General features: G+C 63.6%; 1 protein-coding gene across 4 annotated transcripts in view; it reads right to left on the bottom strand.

Annotated features, from left to right (window-relative positions):
- Window positions 1-5,173: 5,173 nt before the first annotated feature.
- Window positions 5,174-22,609, bottom strand: part of Rxra (retinoid X receptor alpha) — a 90,115-nt gene continuing 72,679 nt past the window's right edge. For all 4 annotated transcript variants that reach the window (XM_078048623.1, XM_078048625.1, XM_078048622.1 and 1 more), the window contains 6 exons: window positions 20,299-20,468; window positions 16,559-16,688; window positions 13,337-13,469; window positions 11,376-11,467; window positions 9,870-9,975; window positions 5,174-8,652 (listed from right to left, as the gene is read on the bottom strand). In XM_078048623.1, coding sequence (XP_077904749.1) covers window positions 8,505-8,652; window positions 9,870-9,975; window positions 11,376-11,467; window positions 13,337-13,469; window positions 16,559-16,688; window positions 20,299-20,468 — 779 coding nt within the window. In that variant the 3' untranslated portion in view covers window positions 5,174-8,504. The remainder of the gene's footprint in view (window positions 8,653-9,869; window positions 9,976-11,375; window positions 11,468-13,336; window positions 13,470-16,558; window positions 16,689-20,298; window positions 20,469-22,609) is intronic.

Below are 22,609 nucleotides of genomic sequence, written 5' to 3'. Positions count from 1 at the left end.
AAAGCTGGTAGAGTTCCTGCTTCGGGCACTGGGGACTGTTTGGGGCCCCGTGTCCCCGTGCCACCTCCCGTCTTTGATTTCTTTAGCACGTCGTTTTTATTTTGCCTCTTGACACTGTGAATGCTGCAGCCATCCCCCAAGGATCCCCTGTCCTCTGCTGGAAAAGGGTTTTGGAAACAGAGACCTGGGACCGGTGCTCTTGGCCACCAGGAGGTGTTTGCTTCTTCTGGTCTCAGCTGTAAGAACACTGTGTCGCAGGCTGTGTATGTCCCCGACTATAAGGACGTCTACATAGAAACACCTGCACGGAGCTAAGTGAGCTCACGCTGGCATCGCCATGCTGTGTCCACGCCATGTCCATGCACATCCCTGACCCCAGCAGGGACGCCCCAACTCCCACAGCACTTCCCCCTGCACATCAGGTCTGCAGTAGGGGACTGCCAGCCAGGGCCCCAGGGCCACCTTTCCACCCCCTGCCTCGGCTCGTGGGCACGGGCCAGGCCAGCACCCTCCGTGAGGCTGCTTCCTTGTCTGTGACATGGTGGATGGCGCTGCTGTGTCCGGTTTCCATCCCGGGATTCACTGTGTCACCCCATGAGGTTCCCTCGCTGTGCCGTACAGTTCTGCGGAAGACAAGCATCCCCACCCTAATGTGGCCAGCTTAGCTCTGCTACCCTCAGAAATGCTCCTGGGTGTCTCTCACCCAGCCTTTGTCCAAGAGGACCCAGCTGTTCATGATGGGTGGCCATCTTGGTGGCCATGTGGCTCCCAGAATGCCATGCCCACAAGTCACACTACACAGCCCCGTTCTTCCCAGCTTCTGCCCCAGCGAAGTACACGTGAGGCTCATCGCGTCCCTGGGTGGCCCCGCAGCCCCCTTCTCAGTGCTGAGCACTGCTCCGTCCACCCATGGAAGGGCATTCTCCTGGCTCTGGCTTTGGCAATGAGGAAGAGTTGCTAACCGTGTTCATGAGTGGGTTTGTGGGTGGACATGAGCCTTCAGATCAGGGGCACGTGCCTAGGGGCACAGTTGCTGGACAACCTGACACTCTGCAAGACCTGCCAAGCTGCCTTCCAGAATGGCTGCCCCAGCCTCCTGGAGGGGAAGGGGAGCAGAGATGCAGCCACCTACCCTTTCTGAGCCCTCGTGTCGCAGGACCATCCTCACCCCAGGCTCCTGCAGGGTCGGGCAGGCGAGGCCCACAGGTGTCTCGGCTCATTGGCTCACATCCACGCCCCTCTGCCCAGCCTGGGCTCCACCTCAGGTGCCACCCGGGCCCCAGGCAGCAGTCACACACCTGCACGGCTCCCCTCCCCCGGGCATCAGGTCCTCAGAGGAAGGTGTGGAGTCTGCTCTTGTCTGGAGGGCTGGCCTGGGGCAGAGACTTGCTTCTTGGGGCTGCTTAGGCTGACCCTGGTCAGTAGCCCCCCTCAGGCCCGTTTCTCGCCTGGGCAGTGGCAATCCACCTGAGGTCACATCACTGCTCTCTGTTCTTTGGGTGGAGCTCAGGCTGGCGGGACCCCATGCCTTCAGGACACCAAGCTCACTGCCACCCTCCCAGAGCCACAGACAGAGGGCCAGGCCAGGGGAGCAGGTGTTCTTGCCACTCTCCTCCTGGCCTTGGTCCCAGAGCCTGGCTCCCTGACCCTCACACGCGGGAGGGCACCACCCCCAAGGGCCGGGCCAGGCATTGACGGATGCCTGCACTTGAAGAGCTGGGGGCGGAGGCCTGGCTCCAGCAGCAGCCCCCAGACAGCTCCCTTTTCTCCGTGAGATCCAGAATCTGCCAGAGAGCTGCTCCCAGTGGGGTCCAGGACCCACGGCACTCGCCCACCCCTGCAGGGCCCAGGGCCACCTTTCCACCCCCGGCCTCCTCATCTACCCCTCCTGCAGGGTGGGGCCAGGAGGAGGGGCCTGCATGCCCAGGGACCCCGGCTGAAGTGCCCGGGATTCAGCCCTACAACCCTCCTGCCCTGGTGGGTAGATGAGAGTTCCGGGGAGGGGGGCTGGGCCAGATGGTGGAAAAGATGGGGGTAAGGAAGGAAGGGAGGGAAAAGAGATGGAAGGACAGATGGACAGATGGAAGGGTTGACAGGAGGATGGATGGATGGGTACATGGAAAGATGGAGAGGAGGAAAGGAAGAAAGGACAGAGGAGGGAGGAGAGAAGGGAAGGGGCAAGTGGATGGGAAGACAGAGGGGGGTAGGTGGGGAGGAAGCACCAAGTCCCTCCCCAGACCTTCCTTCCCCTGGTGGACCCCTGTCGACAGCTCTGACTGTCCTTGACCTGCAGCCTCTGTGGCTCACCACCAAGGGCACCTCCCCTGGGCTCTGGCCTTCCCCAAGGTGGATCCCCAGGCTGAATCCCCAAAGGCGCCAGCCCCCACCCCCGCCCAGGGATCACACTGGGGTCCACACTGGGATAACACTCCTCCCTCACCAAGCACCCGGTGTGAGAGCCTCTTCACTCCAAAAAGAGAAGGTACGTGGCAAACAGAGAGTCCCTTCCAGGTGACTGGGACCTTTGGTCACCTGGGTGGTGGGACTCTGTCCTCATTACAGACATGGGGAAACTGAGGCCCAGGGAGGAGAGGACCTGCCCGCATCCCAGCCTGCTGCCAGGGCAGTGGGGCTGCGTACCCAGCTCTTCAGAGGTGCTGCCAGTTCCTGCCCAGACCTGACCCTGCCAGTAGGCCTTCAGCTGGGCATCAGATTCTGCAAATCTCCCCAGAATGGCTGCGGGGGGTGGGGGGATCTGCCTCGTCCCAGCACCCCCAGCAGGGGGCGGTGCAACCCCACACTCAGGCTGGGGGTGTCAGCCTCGTCCCAGCACCCCCAGCAGGGGGCAGTGCAACCCCACACTCAGGCTGGGGGTGTCAGCCTCGTCCCAGCACCCCCAGCAGGGGGCGGTGCAACCCCACACTTGGGCTGGGGAAGTCAGCCTTGCCCCAGCACCCCCAGCAGGGGGCAGTGCAGCTCCACACCAGGCTCCTGAGGACCAGCACACCCCCCCAGGTGGGGTCAGGTGGTCAGCAGTGGTCTGGTCCCACCTCAGCCTCACCTCTAGGGACTCTGGTGGGTGGGGAGGTGGAGCTGGGGCTGCGGCCCCTCTCCTGTTCCTCCAGCTTCTCTCTGGTATGGGGCCATCCGACACTGGCAGGTAGGTAGACATGCACACTAATGGCCTGCCACTCCTTCACTCTGGGCCAGAGGGGTCCCCAGCAGCCAGGACCACCTCCAAGAGAAGGCGGGGCCATTTGGGTCTTTAGGGGTTGAGGGCTGAGGTCTTCACAGGGGCCCCTTCCCTGACTCCCTCCCTGCTCTGGCCCCCATCTGGGCTTCCCTGACCACCTCTGCTCCCTCCTGGGTGCTGCTGTCCTGGGTGTCCACTACCCGCACCAGGTCCTCCAGGGGGCTCATCCTCATTCTCTCTGGAGGCCCACCCCCAAGCACACCTTTCCCCCTCACTCTTTGCTGATGGAAGAGCCCCTTCCCCTCGGGGCCCACACAGGGCCAGGAATGTGACTGCCCAGCAGTATCCCACCCAAGGCCATGCTTCCACCCCCCACAGGAGGCCTGAGACCCCACCCCACCGTGGCCCCCAGGGTTCCCGACCCCAGGCCCTGTGCAGGCTCAGCCCGTGGCCACCTGATTCTGCTGGTGAAACACTTATGGAGCCCAGCATCTCCGATCCAGAGGGACTGCCCCGGGCAGGCACTGTCATGGCAACCAGGGGCAGCAGGGAGGCCGGAGGCCAGGTTTCCATGCGATGCAGACCTGGGCAGCTGCGGGGCTTCTGCTCTGCTGGTGGAGCACTGGTGAAGCCCATCCCTGGGGGCTGCCAGACGTCTCCCATGCACCCCCTGGAGTCCCAAGCCAGCCCCCCGCCCTCCTGGACTTACCTGCCTCAGCCCTGTTGGGTCCCATCACCCACCAGGTCCTTACAAACCGGCACCCAGGGCCAGAGGCACCCCCACTTCCTGTCTTCTCCTAAAGAGCTAGTGACTGTTCTGTACCTTTGTCCCTTGTGCCTCACTCAAGACCCCTGCAGGTGAGGGATGAGCGTCCATGGGAGCCATGTCCGGGACTCAGGAGTGTGGGGAGCCCTCAGGGCGTAGACCCAGCCTCGAACCTGTGCTGTCAGTGAGCGTGTGGAAGGCAGGACGAGGCCCCAGCCAGGCCAACAGCAGGCCCCTGGGTCCCTCTTCCAGACCAGGGAGGGGCCCCAGCGTACGACTATACCACCAGGAGCCAGAGTGGGCAGGGCCAACAAGGGCAGGGGAGGCCCATGCTGGTGGGAGGCAGCAGCCCAAGGATTTGGGGGCCCGGGCCAGGGGAGGCTGGAGGGCTGATGGGGTCCATTCGAGTTGGTAGCGGGACTGGCAGGGTACCTGTGGTCTCCCAAGCACCCACCATTCAAGGGCCCCAAGCAAGGTGAGTTGGGGGTATAATCATCCCCTCCAATCCCAGAGGGCCAGTGTCAGGTGTGGGGTCCTCCTCCACCAAGGAGGCTGGCCAGCCTGCCTCCACTTTCCCTCCTGCTCTGTCAGTCCTCTGGGGCTATGTCAAGTGTGAGCATGTTTGTGCATGTGTATGTGTTTGAGTGTGCAAAAGCATGTGTGCATGCACGGGGCAGTGACCTCAGGAAACCCCAGTTCTTGGTGGCTGGCCCTTCTGCACACCACCAAGGGCAGGACCAGGCTCCAGGTGGGTGCCATCAGGACAAGGGTGCACAAGAGGGCTGGGGACACCATCGCCAAATGCAGGGCCAGTGTGCAGACAGGGCACGTATCACTGAGATGCAGACTGGGCGTGGCCGCCCTGCTATTAGACAGGCGGTGAGACGACTTCCTCAGCTGAGGCCCCGTGTGAACCGGCTGTAGGGCCGGGTGGGGCCAGCCTGGGGCCAGGAAGGTGGCGACACATGGGCACATCCACTCATGGTGCCCCGGGTGCCAATGGAGGCGCCCTCCACTGGCCTCTCGACAGACTGAACCAGGTGCCCAGGAGCATCAGAGGGGACACAGGGCGGAGAAATGGCAGAGCCTGAAGTTCAAGCCCCACTGCCCTGAGGCCCGACCCCGGTGGGTAGAGGCAGGAGGGCAGGGGACGTGGTGGCCCCAGACCCAGAGGAAGCCCCTGCGCAGAACAGACAGGACGGCGGGAGGCGTGATCTGAAACACTCAGGTTTTGTTTCTCCGCTCACGTTATGTCTCCACGGGTTTCTTTCCCACAATTCCAACACCACCGTGGGTGGAGCCCTGGCGTCCGCAGCGCCATGTTCAGAGAACAGTTACGCAGGGAAGAACTTCACAGTCAGACCGCAGGAAGGCAGGTCGCCAGGGACAGGGCACGGTGTCACAGGCCACTCGAAAGGGGAAGGAGACCCTGCGGGCTCAGGCCCACCTTGCCGCCCCCAGGATGGCAGCCACCTGCGGGTCTCACGGAGGACCCACGGGGTCCCCAGGATCCATCCAGACTGCCAGAAGCAGAGACAGAAGGGTCCCACCCGGCCACATCACCCACATACATGAGGGGTAGAATTACATTTGTACAAAAATAGATTCTTTTACCTTTCCCGACGCGTTAGACACCTTCTCTATCTCTGCGGATGCGTCACCCTCGCTAAGGCCGCAGCGGCGTCCCAGCTGAGGCAGCTACAGACTGGGGCCGGCTAAGCCGCTGCTCCGGGCATCTTAAAATAGATGCACCCCCTGGCCGCGGGGACTCACTCGACCCCACCCCACCCGGGGTCCTCAGCACTTGCTCACAGGAAGCAAATTTACAGAACAGGGAGTCAGTTAAAAACAAACAGAACACTGGCCACCAAGACGCGCCTCCTGTCCCCGGTGCGTGGCCTTCCCAGTCTGCACAGCACACACGTGCTGGCCACACACCTGCGTGGACAGGGCCCAGGTCACACACCCCAGTTCCATGATGGGGACATCAGCTGATCACCCACTTGCTGCCTGCTTCAGCAGGACCCCCTGGGAACCCCTTGGGCAGGGGGCTCTGCACTGTCACAGGTGCCAGCCTGGAGTCCCTGGGAGCGCTGACTTGGCAAACTGATGGTGTGGGGCCGACTTTCCGCAGAGACCATGTGCTTCCAGAGTGACGACGGCTGACACATCCCGGGCAGGCCACCTGGCTCCAGCCGTCCTCACTTCCCAGCTGGGGCACGCCATCTGAATGTCCAGGCAGGAAGGTGACACAGCAGAGGAGTGTGCCTCGGCACCTGAGGCCCAGGGACCCAGGAGGCAGCAGCGGGAAGCAGCCCTGTTGTCCCACCAGGCCAAGGCAGGCAGGGGCACGGTGGCTCATGAGCCGCTGTTAGTGCTATCTTTAGAAAATTAAAGATTGTCCCACCAAAATAATAATAATTACAAAAAAAAATCACCTTAATTGCGCCAGATTGGTAACACTACTAAAGGCCTGGCCGACACCCTGCCTCCCTCCAGGGCCGCTTGACGTCCACGAATCCCCCGCAGACAAACAGCATTGTACACCCAGAATGTGACAGTGAGACTAATGAGAAGGGACGGGGAGCCCACGGGACAGTCTAAGGTGACGCAGGACAGCGGGCAAGGCTGCACGGACTGGGGGACTGGGGTTCTGGTGTCGGGAGGTGGTGGCCGGGGACCTCAGTGCTTTACAGACAGAGCTGGGCCCCCAACAGAGAAGTCCCCAGGAAACCCCACCCAGGGCTTCAGGCAGCGCATGTGGCGGGGCGGCGTGAGTGCTGGGCACATCAGGTGCAGAAGGCACAGTGCTGGGTGGGGAATGGGGACCTGCAGAGCGTCACGCCCTCTGCCTGTCCCACCATGTCCCACAGGCTGTCAAGACTTCCCAGGAAAGTCTGGGAGGAGGGGCAACCCGCCCTGGTACAAGCACAAAGTTCTGTGTGTGTGCCCGAGCCGTGCTGAGAAGAGGGGCAGGGTGAGGGAGGACGCTTCTGGAATCTCTGATGGCCTCTGCCTCCAGCAGACTGGGCTGCAGCCTCTGCCCAAGTACCTCAGTGAGAGACCGACACACCTTTCCTGCGGAGGCCTGGAAATTGACCCCTCCCAGCACCCCCCACCAACCTCAGACTCCTCCTCCCTGCAGAGGTTGGGGAGACACGGGCCCTTCCCTGTGACACCTCCCCACCCCAACGGGGTCTGAGAAGTGAGCATCCAAGTCCTGGCGCCCAGGGGGCTTACAGTGCAAAGAGGCCAGTCCAACCTGAGAGCAGCCCACACCTCGGAGCCCAGCAGGGCGCGCGGGAGGGGCCTGGCTGGACAGGGCTGAGCCAGGAGGCAGCAGCCCTCCACCCTTCAGGGTGGGCGTGAGATGGAGCCCCCAGTGAAGGTTCTGGGCAAACGTCGTCCACAGACAACGTGGTGCTGGGGGCTCTGGCCAGGCCTGCAGAATCTTCCAGACAGAACCAGCCAGAGAAGGAATCCATACAGGGGTCCCACAGGGTGTCGGCTGCTCCAGGACACAGTGCTTCTGCCCACCCACATGGCCTTCTGGGTCTCAGTGCCTCCTGCCTCCCTCTGAGAGAGCCAGGCAGCCTCTAGCCTCCTGTCCCTTACAGAAGCCATCGGGGTGGCCGCCATCCACACATGAAGCCAGTAGAACTACATGGGGACAGGACAGCCTGTGTGCTGCCCACAAGGCCACTAAGAGGGTGACACACCACCTGCCTGAGACTGGGCCGCCCAGGAAGTGAGGACTAGCCTCGGTCCACCTCGCAGAGTGCAAGGGAAGACTTGGGTAGGGAAGGGGCCAGGGTCCGTCACCCTGGCTGAATGGGAACATCGGGTGGGGAGAAGCTGGAACCACACAATGACAAGAAGAAACCCATGGCCCTCATTCCTGCAGCCTCCAGGTGGCCCAAGCCCTGCAGAGGTCAGCTTGTGTTCTCAGCGTCCCGGGGCCAAGCTGCAAATTATCTTTGGAAAACAGGGCTATCCACCTCCATGCCAAGCGCAGCGCGGCCTGCAGCCCACAGGCCCCTCTCGGGGGGAAGCCGGCCTGCCCCACCGGCCCTTCCTCCTGACCCGGACAGGCCCTCGCAGCTGGCCAGGCTCCGGTACTCAGAGCAGGAGACGGCTCACTCCAGGGGGCGCGCGCAGGGCATCCCTAGAACCAGCAACAGCAAACGACAACCCAAACGAGGCGCCTGCCGCTGGCTCCTGCAGCTCTAGGCCCTGAGGCCCAGGAGCCGCTCCACGGCACCCCGCAGGCGACACAGCAGGGGGCCTGCCAGAGCCGGCAGAGGGGCCTGGGTCTTGCCAGTTCCGGCCACCCTGGCTGCTGCCCTGGAAAAGCCACAGCCTGGGCCAGAGACAAGCAGTGGTAAAGATGACAAGGTGGCAAACATCTCTTGGGATGGCAGTGACAAACTGCACCCACAGGTCCACACAGGCCAGGCAGGGGAGGGCAGGGGCAGGGCTGGAGCCGAGCAGAGCAGCTGCGTCCAGGCGGGGCCCGGATGGGGCAGCGCACAGGCCGGCGCAGGCCTAGGTGGTCTGGTGTGGGGCCTCCAGCATCTCCATGAGGAAGGTGTCGATGGGCGTGTCCCCGATGAGCTTGAAGAAGAAGAGGTGCTCCAGGCACTTGAGCCCGATGGAGCGCAGGGCCGGCAGGCGCAGCAGGAGCTTGGCGAACCTGTCAGAGAGCGGGTGCATGAGGAGGGCAGGGCACTCCAAGAAGACCTCGGGCCGAGGGCTGTGAGGAAGGACCTTGGTGACGCCACGGTGGCCGGCCGGGGCAGGCCCAGGGGGCCTGACAGAGCACTTATGAATATGGGCCTGTCCCACAGGCAGTGGGGCCGCAGGGGGACCTTAAGTGGAGAGCAACAGGCATGAACCGGGGGTCTGGGAGCCTCTGCTGGGAGGGCGTGAGTGGCGCCCAGGTGATGCCAGGGCTTGGCAGGCAGTGCCCAGTGGAGTAGAAGCGCTCTGTGCTGGAGCCAGCCCCTCCCACCACGCCCCCACGGGCACAGGGCCACCCCTTCCCAGGACAGCCCGACTGAGGTGGGGCCAGAGGACCGGCCGTGGTGGGGGTTGGCTGCTAAGGCCCTGTCCACCCTGGGAAGTCTCCTGGAAAGGAATCGTGGGAGGAGAGGGAAGGAGGTCTCAGGGGCACTGGGAGGAGGGACATGAGGGACAGCCACTGCAGACCCCTGGGAGGAGAGTACAGAGGAGGGACAGACCAGGGTGGTCCTGGGAGGCTCCTGTCTGCCCAGGCCTCTCCACACCAGCCCTGGAGGGGCTGGGGGGGGGCTCATTAATTATTAACAATGTTTTTATTTCCGGGGAGGAAGCCCTGGATCCTCGTTTTAAAGGCACAAATGCAGCCTGGCGTCTGGAGCAGGGCCAGAGAACAAGCCGTGTTCTGCTGAGCTGGCGAGATGGGTCCAGGCAGGAAGCCAGGAAAAACAAGCCGCCTGCCACCCCCTCCTGTCCTCATCCTCTGGGAAGTCTCGCCTTAAACCAAACCAGATGAGGGCTGAGCAGGCAGCAAGGACGCTGCTAACTGTGCGTGCCAGCTGGCAGGGGGGCTGGGCAGCTCCGGCTGCCCCACCCTCCCTGCACCCGACACCTGGTCTGCAGGTCAGGAGGCCGGGAGGCTGGGCGGGAGGCAGGTGGTGCCTTCAGAGAGCAGGGCAGGATGGGACCTCGCACGAATCCCAAGAGTCCCCACTCCCCTACTGCACACCCAGCACTGTGGGCTCAGAAATGAGGAAAGACCCTAGTCCTCCTGGGCCCAGTTGGGCAGGGACAGAGCTGAGCCCATGCTCCAGCCCGGCCCCCTATGCTGTGCCTCTGTAAAGCTCCTACTGTCTGCGACGTTGGACGCCCACTGCTGGGGGGCGGCCTTACCTGCCAGGCTGCTCGGGGTACTTGTGCTTGCAGTAAGCCTCCAGGGACGCGTACACCTTCTCCCTCAGCGCCTCCACCTCTGCCGGGTTCGAGAGCCCCTTGGAGTCTGCAGGGAGAAGAGCCTCAGGACAGACCCCGCAGCTGTGTGGACTGTCCCTGGAATCCACCCCGTGGCTCAGCCCATAGGTGGAGGTGGAGCAGTGGGCAGCCTGCTCCTGGACACGGCTCCCCACGGCTCCCCTTGCAGGGGGGCTCAGGGTGATGCTCACAGCGGGGTGCTCTGGACTTGAGGCCTGGCTCTGCCACTTGAAAGCGACATGGCCACAGGTCAGTCCTCGACCTCTGGGGACTCAGTTTCTGTGCCTGTACAGTGAGGAATCTGCTCCCCGGTTGCCATGGTAACCGAGAGACGTGATGGGTGCCTCACTGCACCCAGGTCAGAACCCCCCTGACGTGAACAGAAGCCACACCCCCTCCCTGAACACAAGCCTGTTTCTAGGGAGCAGCCACAGCCCTTCCCGGAGAGCCTGGGATGGGAGTCCAGAGCTTAGGACCCGGGGGCCTGTGCCCAGGCTGCAGAGATGGCATGGTCTTGGCCACCAAAACCACAGGACACGGCTGACCGGGTGCTAATGCTGTTGCACTAGCACCAGCTCTGCCAGGCTGGGCAAGAGGACGGCTCAGGTTTGTGGGTTGGCAGGGTCAAGGCCAGGAGTGCCATGAGGAGCCTGTCCTCAGGAGGCCTGGTGTGCAGGGGACACCGCCACAGCAGCACCAAGCCTGCTCCCTCCACGTCCTGCCACCACCCCAGAGAGGCAGCTTTGAAACCCTCTGCCCCTTCCCACTTAGCCGGCAGGGCGATGCCTCAGCGAGACCTCCCCTCCAGCCTGCACTGGCCGCTCTGACCCTTACCTGGGAGGGGGCATCCTGCACACTGGCCATGCTGGGCACTGGCCATCCGATGGCAGTGGCCATGAGGGGCATTGCCCATTTACTCCCAGCTTTCTGAGGGGCCCAGCCTGCGGCTGCCCCAGTGGGCCCCACATAGCACAGTGCTGTACCCATGGGTGACGGACACTACCTTGGGGCCTCTGCAGTGGGAGTCCGGAGGGTGGAGACGAGGCCTGCCCGAGGCCTGCCCCAATCCTGCTCCATGCTGACCCCATGGCCATGGCCTCAGAAATTTCTGCCTTGGACCTGAGGCTGGAGCATGCTGGTGACCCCAGGACAGCAGGCCTGAGTGGGAGTCAACACTGACCAGGACACGTCAGATCCAGCCTGTGCTGGAGCCTAGGTGCCAGTGCAGGACAGCAAGGCACTCCCACAGAAGTCCAGAGCCCAGCTGGAGACCACGATGACCAGCACTGTCACCAGGCCCTGAGTCACCGGCTGAGGCGAACTGTGCAAGAGACCTGGGGCCAACCCTCAGGAGGCACGGCCAGCAGCACGGCTGTCCTCTGCAGTGTGGAGCCAGAGGCCAGGTTTGGGCCTCCAGGAGGGGCGTACCGGGGTTAAAGAGGACGATGGCCCGCAGGCAGCCCAGCTCGGTCTTGTCCATCTGCATGTCCCGCATCTTGGACACCAGCTCCGTCAGCACCCTGCGGGAGGAGGCAGATTCCAAGGTCGGAGTTACACACCTCTTGTCAGGTCCTGCCCAGGCACACCTGAGGGACTCTGGGAAGCCTGGTGTGGCAAGGACAGCTGCAACAGGCCAAGCTGGTGAGCAGCTGCCCAGACAGGGCCCCAGGGAAGAATGAAGCCCTGAGCGCCAGCAGCCTCCACACCAGGCACGGCCTCCCAGAAGGGCACCTGTTCCCGGGCAGCTCGTGGAATTTCACACAGGGCACTAAGGAGGGGACGCATAACCTCAGAGTCCAGGTGATCTGTGAACCTGCATGTGGGAGGCAGGGCCCCTGCCCCACCTGCCCCTGCCCTGCTCAGCTGCACAGTCCTGGCCACAGTATTTCCTTAGCTCACAGAAGACCTTCCATGAGGAAACGAGGATGCGGTCCTTCTAGGTGAGGAGCCAGGAGGGAGGGCAGAGCCACATGGTGAGGACCATAGGGGAGGAGGAGCCACATGGTGAGGAGCCACAGAGAGGGAGAAGCCAGGGGGAAAGGAGCCATGGGGAGGGAGGAGCCACCTAGGAGGAGGAACCATGGAGGAACCATAGAGGAGGGAGGAGCCACAGGGGAAGGAGCCATGGGAAGGGAGGAGCCATGGAGGAGGAGGTATAGCTTCCTGTCACCAGCTGTCCATTTCCAGAGGGGAGACTGTCCCACTGGGCCTCCTCAGCACGGTGGGCCCCTCCCTGGAGCCTCTTAGGCACGCTCAGACTTGCCCTCAACCCTCCTGGTCCCTTTGAGAGCCATAGCTGATCCTGGATCCCACTGGCCTATCTCAGTCACTGGACCTGGGCACCCTCCAGCCTAGTGGCTGCCCCTGTCCCCAAAACCTTCATGTGCAGAAAGTAGAAATAGCTGATGAGGACAGAACCACTGGGGGCAGAGGGGGGTGGCCCAGAGGGACCCCTTGGGAGCCTGGGGGAGTAGCCCCTCTAATGAAGCCTGAGTGGGCCTCCTGTGGCCTCCTGACGTATGCTTGCTAAAGGCCCCGAGGAGCCCTGCAGCAGAGCCTTATGCACTGCGCAGACCAAGGTGAGGCACAAGCCCTCTCCGCCTGCCACACCGGGGCCCACGGCTGCTGGGCACTCTCCCAAACGTCTCCCTCAGCTGGGAGAGTGCTCGCTCACCTCCAAACCCAGGGCTCCCACAGGCTGCGGGCCTCCCGCTTCCCCTGGCCTGCTCCTCCTGGCCCGTTCCAGGAGCTGAAGCTGACACACAGGCCCTCAGATTGCCGGGGTCTGGCGCTGGCCCTCTGGGTTCACAGGTGGGGGCTGGCCAGAGCAGGGCCTGCTAGTGTAAATGGGCCCACCATTCCAGGAGAGTGACCCAATGGAACCGTGCCGACGCGGAAGGGCAGCCCTCCAACCAGCACTGCCCCTGAGTGTGTCCACTGAGCCGCAGCCGAGGACATGCAGAGGTGTAGCCACACGCCCCCTGGAGGGTGAGGAGCAACATCCTGGGACAACTGCACTGTGTGCTTATCCTCGGGTAGGGCCACAAGATGAGCCCTGCTGCAATAGCACCACCATCACGGCACTGTTTGTGACGCACCAAGTTCAGCGGCACGTTCACAGAACCGCAAGGCTGACAGCGCCTGCTGGCCTTACAGGACAGTCCGCTTTCCTTCTCTCAGTGAATGCACAGGGTGATAAAGGAAGAGCTGGTCGCAGATGAGCAGCAACATCAGTGGTGGCCATCAGCCACCCCGGACACCACACTGACCCAGGACCTCCCCCCACCCCACTCGGTGCACCGGCTAGTGTCTGTGACTCTCCTAAGCAGAAGTGGTGCCAAGCTGGGTGCTGAGGGGGCTGAGGCAGCCAGACTCCACGCCCACCCCACCTGTCAAAGATGGCGCCCACCCCTGCGCTGTGGGCACTGCTCCTGTGGACGTGCAGCCCGGTGGCCAGCAGGATCCCATCCTTCACGGCAATGGAGCGGTGGGAGAAAGAGGCGATGAGCAGCTCGTTCCAGCCTGTGGGAGGAGGCACAGTCAGGCAGTCTCCAGGCCCACTGGTCCGCCCTGTCCCTGGTCCCCAGGCAGACCCCAAAGCAGCACGTCACAGACTGTCCTTTCCAAACCCAGACCAGCATTCCCAAAGCAGGCTCCATGGAACCCTCACTCCACAGAGTGCTCTCGGCAGAAAAGAGGCTCCAGGGCACCTGAGTGTGTGCACACGGGCAGGTGACAGCCGAGAAGCCCTGCGTCCAGCGCCTCCCTCAGCAAACGCAGGAGCTGCCTCTGCACGTGCAGGATGTTCGTGCCTGGAAGCCGGAGAGCTCCCAAGGACTCCCTCTGGGACAAACAGGGACCGCTGCTACCAGCTCTTGGGGACCAAGGTGTGCCACATGCATCACCACAGAATGGCCTAGCATTAAAGGGAAACACGCTCCTGGCACCAGGTTCCACACCGACAGACACAGTGGACGACAGCAAGAGGGCGTGGGGGAGACGCTGGACTTCCACGGCACCTGTAAGCTGAGACTTACCAGGTTTAACACCCATGACTACACTATCCACAGAGACACCCGCGTGGTCACAGGCTCTGGGCCTCACGCTGGCCTATCCCGTGGCCCGTCTCACCACATGCTGACTGCACTCCTATGAAGCAACCGCTGGCCCGCTTTACAGAGGGGAAAGGCAGCGGGAGCCTGCACCGGGAGATGGGCTCCCACAGGCCACGCCTGCTCCCCACCGCAGTCAGCCTCCATGAGTGCTCTGCACACTTGCCTCAGAGACCCCTTGAGGGAACTTGGAGACAAGCCCGACCCCCATTTCACACCTCAATACTTGTGGCTAGGGGAAGTTCCCGCTGACCAGATGGCCTGAGGCCCTAATCTCTGGCAGACCAGAGGTACAAAGTGGTGTACTGTCCCCATGGCCGAACTACCCCCTGCCAGGTCAGCCAGACCCTCCTCACTCAAGCCTACTCTCCACCAGAGGAGACGCCTGCACAGCAGGACCCTCTGCAGACCAGACTGGAGCGGATTGCGGTCTCCAAACGCACGGCCTGGGGTATGGCCCCAGAGGAAGGGGGGAGGGAGGACAGGGCCTGGAAGCCACATGTAACCCTTGCCCACCTTGGTCCACCCACTGGCCAAACAGGAGAGGCACAGTGCCGGGTGCTTCTGTGCAGGAGCCAAGACTATTCTACACTGATCCTCAATGTCCCCTGGACAGGGCAAGTGGGCACCTGTCCGAAGACAGAGCCTCACCTTGAAGCAGTGGACATGCACATGAAGTCAGCCCTGAGCACAGGCAGGCCAGAATCTCCCCAGGTCCCCACGGGCTCTCAGGACAGTGGCGACCCATCAGAATCCAGAACCACAGCCTGAAACCTGCACCTTGACCTTTCAGGCAGCCCCAGCCAGCCAGACCTTGTCCTGGGGCTGACCAGATCCAGCCCCTGGTTGCCTGGGCTTCGAACTCTGCTGGCTCCAGCTGAGCAGGCCCCACACCCCGGGGCTGTCGCAGGGCCTGGGGGGCCATCTGGCAGTGCAGCAGGGCCCCAAGTGCCACCACTCTGCTTGATGGGCATGACACCGCCAGCCCCTCAAGGGACACTCGTGGAACAGACAGGCACAGTGACGCAGCGGAGTCGGACCCTCCTGGGCTGCAGGGCTGCATTCACACCCAGGAGGTCCAACTGTGGCTCTGGGATTCAGCCACCACACCAAGTACCCCAAGCCAGTGGCATGTTGGGGCAGGCACAGAGCCAGGTCTGAGCTTCACGGGGCAGCCCGAGGCGGGCCAGCAAGGAGCCTCAGTGTGGGAGGCTGGGCAGGGAGACCCATCCAGAGGTGAGGCACCATGAAGATCTCCCAGGAACTGGCCGAGGGGAGCAGTGTATCCACTCTGGGGACTTGGGCAGCCCAGGTCCTGGGCTGAGGAAAGGGCCACACAGGCACCCAGTGCCTCATGGCTGAAGGTGGATATCACAGAGGGGGACACACCAAGGGCCAGCACGCTGTCTATAGACAGCCTTGCCCACAGCCATCAGCAGCCAGTGTCCCCAACACCCCGTTCTGCCACACAGGCCTCATGGTCTGCCCACCAGACAAAGACCTGCAGGTCCCAAAGAAGAACCCAGCTGTCCTCGTGTTCCATGCCAGCGAGCAAAGACCAACTCCTCTCTGCGAGGGATGCCCCACCTGGCCACTGGGTACCTCCAAGGACCTCTGGGTCAGGCGGGCTCTGAAGCCAGGGGAGGAGGGAGAAGGCCCGAAAGTGAGGGCCAAGCTGGGGGTGGACCCGACCTTGCCAGGCAGAATGCTGACTAGATTCTTAAGGAAGTCTGCACCCACAAAAGTGGGGGCTGTGCACCCAGCCTGGGGGCCAGGGGCCGAAAGTGTAGTCAGGGGCCTGAGACAGAAGGCCAACCTGGCTCGTCTGGATGACCCAACAGAGCACTGGAGTCCTTTTAAGAGGGAGGTGGGGGTCGGCCTCTGCCCCTGACTGTGTAACTTCCAGAACATTCTGTGCTTCACAGGAAGCCATCTCTGGTGGCTTTTTCCTTCACTTTCACCAGGGACCTGCCTTAAGCTGGCCAAGGCCCTTCAGGTTGGGGTTGGTAACAGCACCCTCCGTGGGGCAGCAGGTGGCTGAAGCGGTAGGAACACTCAGGCCCCAGGACAGCAGGGCCTCAGGGGGACTTGGGTAGTCATCAACACCATGGCCACTGCAGGAACCTGGGCTCTCTGCTGGGCACTCAGTAAAGCTGGCCTCTGTCGGCACATCCCTCATGTCCGTTGACAGAGGAGGAGACAGCCCCGGGTGACCTCCCTGGTCTGTGTGCCCACAGCTAGCCTGACCGCAGCCCCATGTCACACCAGTGCTGTGCCCCGGCCCAGAGTGGGGGAGGCTATGGGAAGCATGAGAGGCCCGGTGGGCGGACCCCAGCAGCCCTCGCCTCTCAGATGGCCGCTGAGACCCCGTCACGAGCCCCTGAGGAGGGAGGGCAGGGAGGCAAGGCCCCAGGGCTCTCCCTGCAGCCCCAGAGAGCAGGAGTGACGCCCGCACCACTGCTGCCCCCACCCCAGCCCTGGCCAGGTCTGGCCCCTCACCTGCCCGCAGCAGGATGACCTGGTCGTCCAGGGGTAGCTCGGAGAAGTGTGGGATCCTCTTGGCCCACTCCACCAGCGTGAAGAGCTGCTTGTCAGCTGCCTGGCAGATGTTGGTGACGGGGTCATTGGGCTGTGAGGAAGAGAGGGCACGGTGCTCAGGTCCATGCAGCCAACACGTGGACAGAGCCAGCCTGGACCAGGCCCTGCCCCATGGCTGACTCAGCAATAGCCCAAGAGAGGCCCTGGTCCTGATCCTGGAAAAGGGTCTTTGCAGGTGGGATTACATCAAGGTTCTAGGGACAGGAAATGACCCTCGACTATGGGGACACGCCCAATGTTACTACAAGAGTCCTTGTAGAAGGCAGGTGGGTCAGAGTGAGAGGAGAACTCATAAAGACGGAAGCAGAGGTCAAAGAGGACAAAAGACCACTGGCTTGAACGGGGTCTTTTGGCCAAGGAGCATGACGGCCTCCAGGTGCTGCCCTGCTGACCGCCTGACCAGCCCAGTGCAGCTGACTCTGGGTTCCTGAGCCCATGAGCCGTGGCCCTCTGAACCTGTGCTGCTGTGAGCTGCTGGGTCACAGTGATTCGTCCCCACAGCCACAGGAAGCTCACACAGCCCGCAGGACCTCTGTGTCCCTCCCAGCTCCAGGAGGGTGCTGAGCATGAGTGGGCAGGGTCACAGAGGAGGGCGCAGCTGGGTGGGCCAGCCCCTCACTGTGGTCGAGGTGACACGGGAGTCCAGTTCTACCAGACACAGGTGGAAGCCGGGGTGGACACTGTCTTAGCTCAGACACAGGCCCAGGTGGAAGTCAGGGGCCAGCAGATGCCTGCCAGGAGTTCTGCCCGGAGGGGCCGCCAGCTTCCTGTCCCTAGTGGGGGAGCAGGGAAGGGAGCCAAGGCACCGGGCTACGCTGCTGCAGGACGGAACCCCTGAGGCTCCCAGGAGGGGACCCGCAGTTAAACACCCAGGGCACATAAAAGGGTCTGCTCAAGTGGCCATGACGACTCACCTCGAGGCTGTGGGCCAGGAGGGGCTGGGGGACACAGGGGGGCCGGGAGGGAGTGTCATCACAGGGCTCCCTGGACGCGGCTTGTAGAGGTGGGGCCCCCTGCCGAGAGGGGCTTGCCCATGGCCTCCTTGCTCACTCCCTCTGGGAGACCCAGCACTCACTAGGCACCAGGCCCTTGCCTAGCACCCCAACCTGAGGTGCCCAGCTTGTGCCTCAGCCTGGGCCTCCCCTCCTGACACAAGGCTGGACGGCAGTCCTCACTGCCCATCTGCTGCAGGACGGCCCGAGAGGTACATGGGGCGTGGTGGAGAGGAGGCCCCAGGTAGCCACGCCAGATTGAAGGAGAAGGCAACTCTGCATTGAAGCCCAGCAGCAGGCAGCCCTGCTCGGAAGCCTCACCCAGAGAACTGGTCTCTGCCCAGGTGCTGGACGGCCAGCCCCTTGGAGGCTCTCCTGGGGCCCAGGGTGGCAGGCTGCCTCCAGGAAGGGAAGAGCAGTCCTAAGTGTCGGGGCCTTTGCAGGAGGGGCACACGGGGCTGGGGAACAGGTGGCGGGAGGAGGGGAGGCTCAGATTGGGTCCCAGCAGGGCCAGGCCTGGGGGTCTCTGGGGAGCAGGGGCTGTGAGGGCTGCGGGCTCCATCCCTGCTGTGCGGCTCAGGCCAGGGCTGCCCCTCTGAGCCATATTGAGCAGCAGACCCTAACGAGCTGCCACCTCCAGCCTTGAAGGAGCATCGATGGGACCACCCAGGCCCTGCCACACAGGGGGGACGCCAGCTGCCCAAGCTGAGGCTGCTGAGCCCCCTCCCAGGGCCAGTTGGCCCATCTGACAGAAGGAGCGCCCGGGCCAGTATACAAAGGGTGTCCAGTACAAGGTCAGACAAGAAGGCCAGCCAGGGGATGTGGTTCGTCCACAGGAGGCACAGCCTGGCCCTGAGCAGCCTCCGTGCGGCTCTAGGCACCAACTCTGCCGGAAGAGCAGATGCCGAGATTTCTCAGCCTCCACCTCCTTCAGTTTCTGCTCCGTCTCAACCCTCCCCCCGCCCCTCCCTCCCAGAGCAGAGGGGTGTGGGCACAGGCCACAGACCAGGCAGAGCTGTCGAGGGTCGGAGCAGGTGGGGACTGCTCCACGGGACCCTTCCTGGAAGGAAGGAGTCCCAGCTAGGGACAGCCACAGGTCAGGGTGGCTGTGGACCTGGGCCACTGGGAGGCCCACCATGGGGGGCAGTGGCCACAGAGCCAGCATGTGCACAGCAGCTCCACTCAGACTGGGGGCAGGGCAGGGCTGCGGTCCCCAACCAGGGCTGGGCAGGAGGCACGGCTCGCACTCCACCCCCATGGCCTCACAGGACGGCAACAACTCACTACGTGGTCACCTTGCGCCAGGACCACGAAGGAAGGGACAGGCACTCTGAGCCTTGGAACAGCAGCTGGTCTCAGAAAAGGATACTGATGAGGGCTCGGGCAGGGCCCTGAGACTGCAGCCAGAGGAGCAGAAGGACCATGTTCCAGGCAGCAAGTGCAAAGGTCCCGGGCGGAAGGGAGTGAAGCACCAGTAGGCGCAGCCAGCACAAAGGGGAAAGAAGTGTGAGCTGGGGGGGAGAGGCCAGGGTGACCTTGAGGTCTGCCTGGATGAGGGCTCTAGCTGACCTCAGGGCTCTGGCCCAGCCCTCAACTCAACAGAGATCCAGATGATGTCTCGACACCATGCTGGCCACGCCTGTGGCCGATGTGGGACCCGTGAGAGCCAGCTCGACCACGGGCCCAAGGCAAGGGGAGCCTGAGGGTCAGCGCCCAGTCCCGTACTTGGACTCAACAATCAGCATCACCCAACCAACCAGGGGCACAGTGAGCCACCTCCTCAGGAATCCCATAACAAACGGGTCCCCCACCAGTGTGAGCTCGTGGGGACCAACAGTGCCCAGAGCGGGGCAGGTGCCTGTGCCCCAGGAAGGACAGGCACAGAAGTCTTGCCTGGGGACTTCTGTGCCTGTCTAGGGAGGGACAAAGAGCAGGAGAGGCTGTTTCAAGTGAGGCCAGGGGAAGCAATGAGAGGCTAGAGGTCTGACACCAAGGCCCTGGGCACGGCAGGGACAGCCCCGAGAGCCTCCCTGTCCTGGCCTGGTGGCTGTAGGGACAAAGGGGGCGGGGGGGGGTCCAGGAAGCCAGGGGAAGGCCATGCCAAGGCCACTCCTACAGGCAGTCAGCATGAGGACAGCTGCTGGAGACCACGGAGCTCCTTCTGCATTAACCGCATCACAGTGACTGCTGGCCGCCAGCCCCCTTGACGGCACTTGTGCCCTCCTGCCCAAGGACAGGGGATGGGGAGGCTCAGGGAAGTCCCTTGCCCAGAGCCACGCAGCTGCGGGCAGAGCCAGCCTCAGGGCCCACCTCTTTGGACTCTCTCTCCTGGGCTCAGCTCCTCATGCCTTCTCTGAGGGCATGGGGCAGGGACCCTCCAGCGGGGACCCAGACAGGCCAAACCCTACAGTGAACCCAGGACCAAGGTCCCTCAGAGATGGCTGGGGACACAGGACGTGGCTGCAGGGCCAGAGCTGCCTCCTGGCCGGGGCCCAGCCCCACTGGGCATGGAGACAGGGAAGGGTCGAGGGGCTCACAGGGTCTCCCGGCTGGGCAGAGGCCACACAGGTGGATGAGGGCCACGGCTCAGGCGCAGCAAGCAAGCAACCACAGGAAAGGGGCCAGCGAGCCGCAGAGGAGGACACCCACCGAGCTGGGGTTCAGGCCCATGTTCGCCTCCACGTAGGTCTCCGTCTTGGGCTCGACAGCCAACTCAGCTTCCAGAATCTTCTCCACTGGCATGTCTTCGTTGGCGCTGCTGGTTGACTCCACCTCGTTCTCGTTCCGGTCCTTGCCCCGCTGCCGTTCCTCCTGCACAGCTGCAATGGGGAGGTGCTGTCACCAGCCTCACCTGGGCCAGCCAGCGGCTCCCAGGACCAGCCGTGGCCAGGACTGGGCCATGCCAACTTGGAGCCAGTGTGCGGATGACACCAGCAGGCCCGGGGCCAGGTGAGGGAGACGCACCGTGCACAGCCTGGCCCCGTGCCCAGCCTCTCGGCTGGGTGCTCTGAAACCCAAGCCCACCTCTCATTAACTCACTGCACCCCGTGCACACCAGCAGGGAGCCTGCCTGAGGCCCAGAGCGGGCTGTTCCCAGGTCCCCAAATCAGAGACGGTGGTCTGTGGGCCTGGGGAAGGCCGGGAAGCTTCCTAGAAGAAGTGGCAAGGAGATCCAAGGAGGAAATACAGCAGAGAGGGAAGTTCCGGCAGGAAACGACCCGTGCCAAGGCCTGCAGCCAGAGGGGAGCCTGCTCCTGACCTGCAGCGGTGCTCATGCTGGCCAGGAGCCAATGCCAGGGCAAATGGGTCAGCACTGTGCCAGAGCGAGCATGAAGGCAGGCCCACAGCCCCCACACTGGGCTCTGCAGAGGGAGGGCATGGGTCCTGCCCCACCAGCCATGCTCGGGACTCGTGGCTCTGCCCTGCCCCCATGCCATGAGGCCTGGGACCTCCTGCTCCCTGCCAGCCACATGCTGATGCCCGCCAATCGCCCTGGTAAGCAGCCCCAGCTGGGGGTCTGGAGCAGCACAGTAAGATAAACCACAGCAATGCCCACAGGCGAAAGAACCTGGATCCCAGGGTCCTGCCAGGCCCAGCTGAGCCCACAGTGGCCCAGCCTCCAGCCATCCCCGAGGAAGAGGCCAGTGAAGGGGCTCAGGCAGGAGCCTTGCTGCCCTTAAGGACCCAGAGGCTCTGCCTCCTCCCCACCCTCCTGGGATTGTCATCCACAGCCACCCACCCTGGGCACCTGGGGACCCATCCCACGCCCTCTGCCAGCCTGTCCAGCACCAGGGGTGCCACTGGGACAGGCGAGGGTCTGGATGTGCCTGGACTGAAACTCCTACAGCTTCCGGCGGTTCCCTTCAGATGTGCAGAAGGCCTTGCTGTCCTGCCCGGGCCTGCTGACCCCCGCTGAGGCTCCACCCAACAGCCGGGAGCCCGGGCCTGTCCACCACTCCTCACAGATGAGGGATGCGAGGCTCAGAGGCAAAGCGACTCACAGGAGTCGGGACAGCAACAGGGGCTGGGGTCCCCAGAGCCGCCTCCGTCAGGCTCCCGCGCTCCCCACTGCAGCCAAGGCCTCTCCGCACCCCCCAACTTCTGTGTGTCCTTTCAGTGCTCGGGCACCGACTCCCCCGGCGCCCACTGCCAGCTGGGGGAACCCACTCCCTCGCTGCCCATCTGATGCCACAGAGCCAGGCCTTCCCCAGTCACTGCGTCCCAGGCCTGCATGGTGACCCCAGGCTGGGCCCATCACCAGTCAGCACCTCAGGTCCTCCCAGGCACCAGCTGAGCAAGCCGGCCATCTCCCCACCTCCAGATCCCTGACCCTGCGCTCGTCCAGGCTGCCTGGCCCAGGTCCTCTCGCTGGACGCCCAGGGACGGAACAAACGCAGACAGCAGGAGGGAGGAGGGCGGGAGGGGCACTCATGCCTGTGGCACCCCCACCCACCCAGGTGCTCAGAGGCCACTTTCTTCTTGCCCACCCTCCCGTAATCCTCGAGGTCTGGGGTCACCAAGGCTCCCCAGTGTGCCGGCTGAGGGACCTGTAGTCCTGCTCTCCAACAGCCCCACGTGGACCTCCCATGCTGGCCTCGCCATGCAGGCGGGTCTGGCAGGAGCCCCTCTCCCTGCTCCCCAGAGCCAGCTCAGGCACCCTCCTGCATCCCTGCCCCCAAGGCCAGCTCTCCAGGACACAGTGGCCTGGCCTGAGCAAGGGCCCTTTTCCTCACGTGGACGCAGGACAGGAGGCTGACCCAGCACCCCTAGGACACAGCAGCTGGGCCGAGGAGCCAGGCAGAGCCTCAGCTGACATGGTGCAGGCCTGCTCTTCTGGAAAAGCCGACGGCAGGTGGGAGGGGCAGGGAGCTGCACGTGTGGAGCTGGCCACCGACTGGGAGGGCTGGCCAGCCCCGCCCCTCCATGCAGCAGGCACCTATCTGCGGAGGGATCACTCCTC

This window comes from Ictidomys tridecemlineatus, chromosome 4 (genome assembly GCF_052094955.1).
Source record: "Ictidomys tridecemlineatus isolate mIctTri1 chromosome 4, mIctTri1.hap1, whole genome shotgun sequence".
NCBI lineage: Eukaryota > Metazoa > Chordata > Mammalia > Rodentia > Sciuridae > Ictidomys > Ictidomys tridecemlineatus.
The sequence above is the reverse complement of the archived record's forward strand: the minus strand, read 5'-3'. Positions and strand labels throughout refer to the sequence as shown.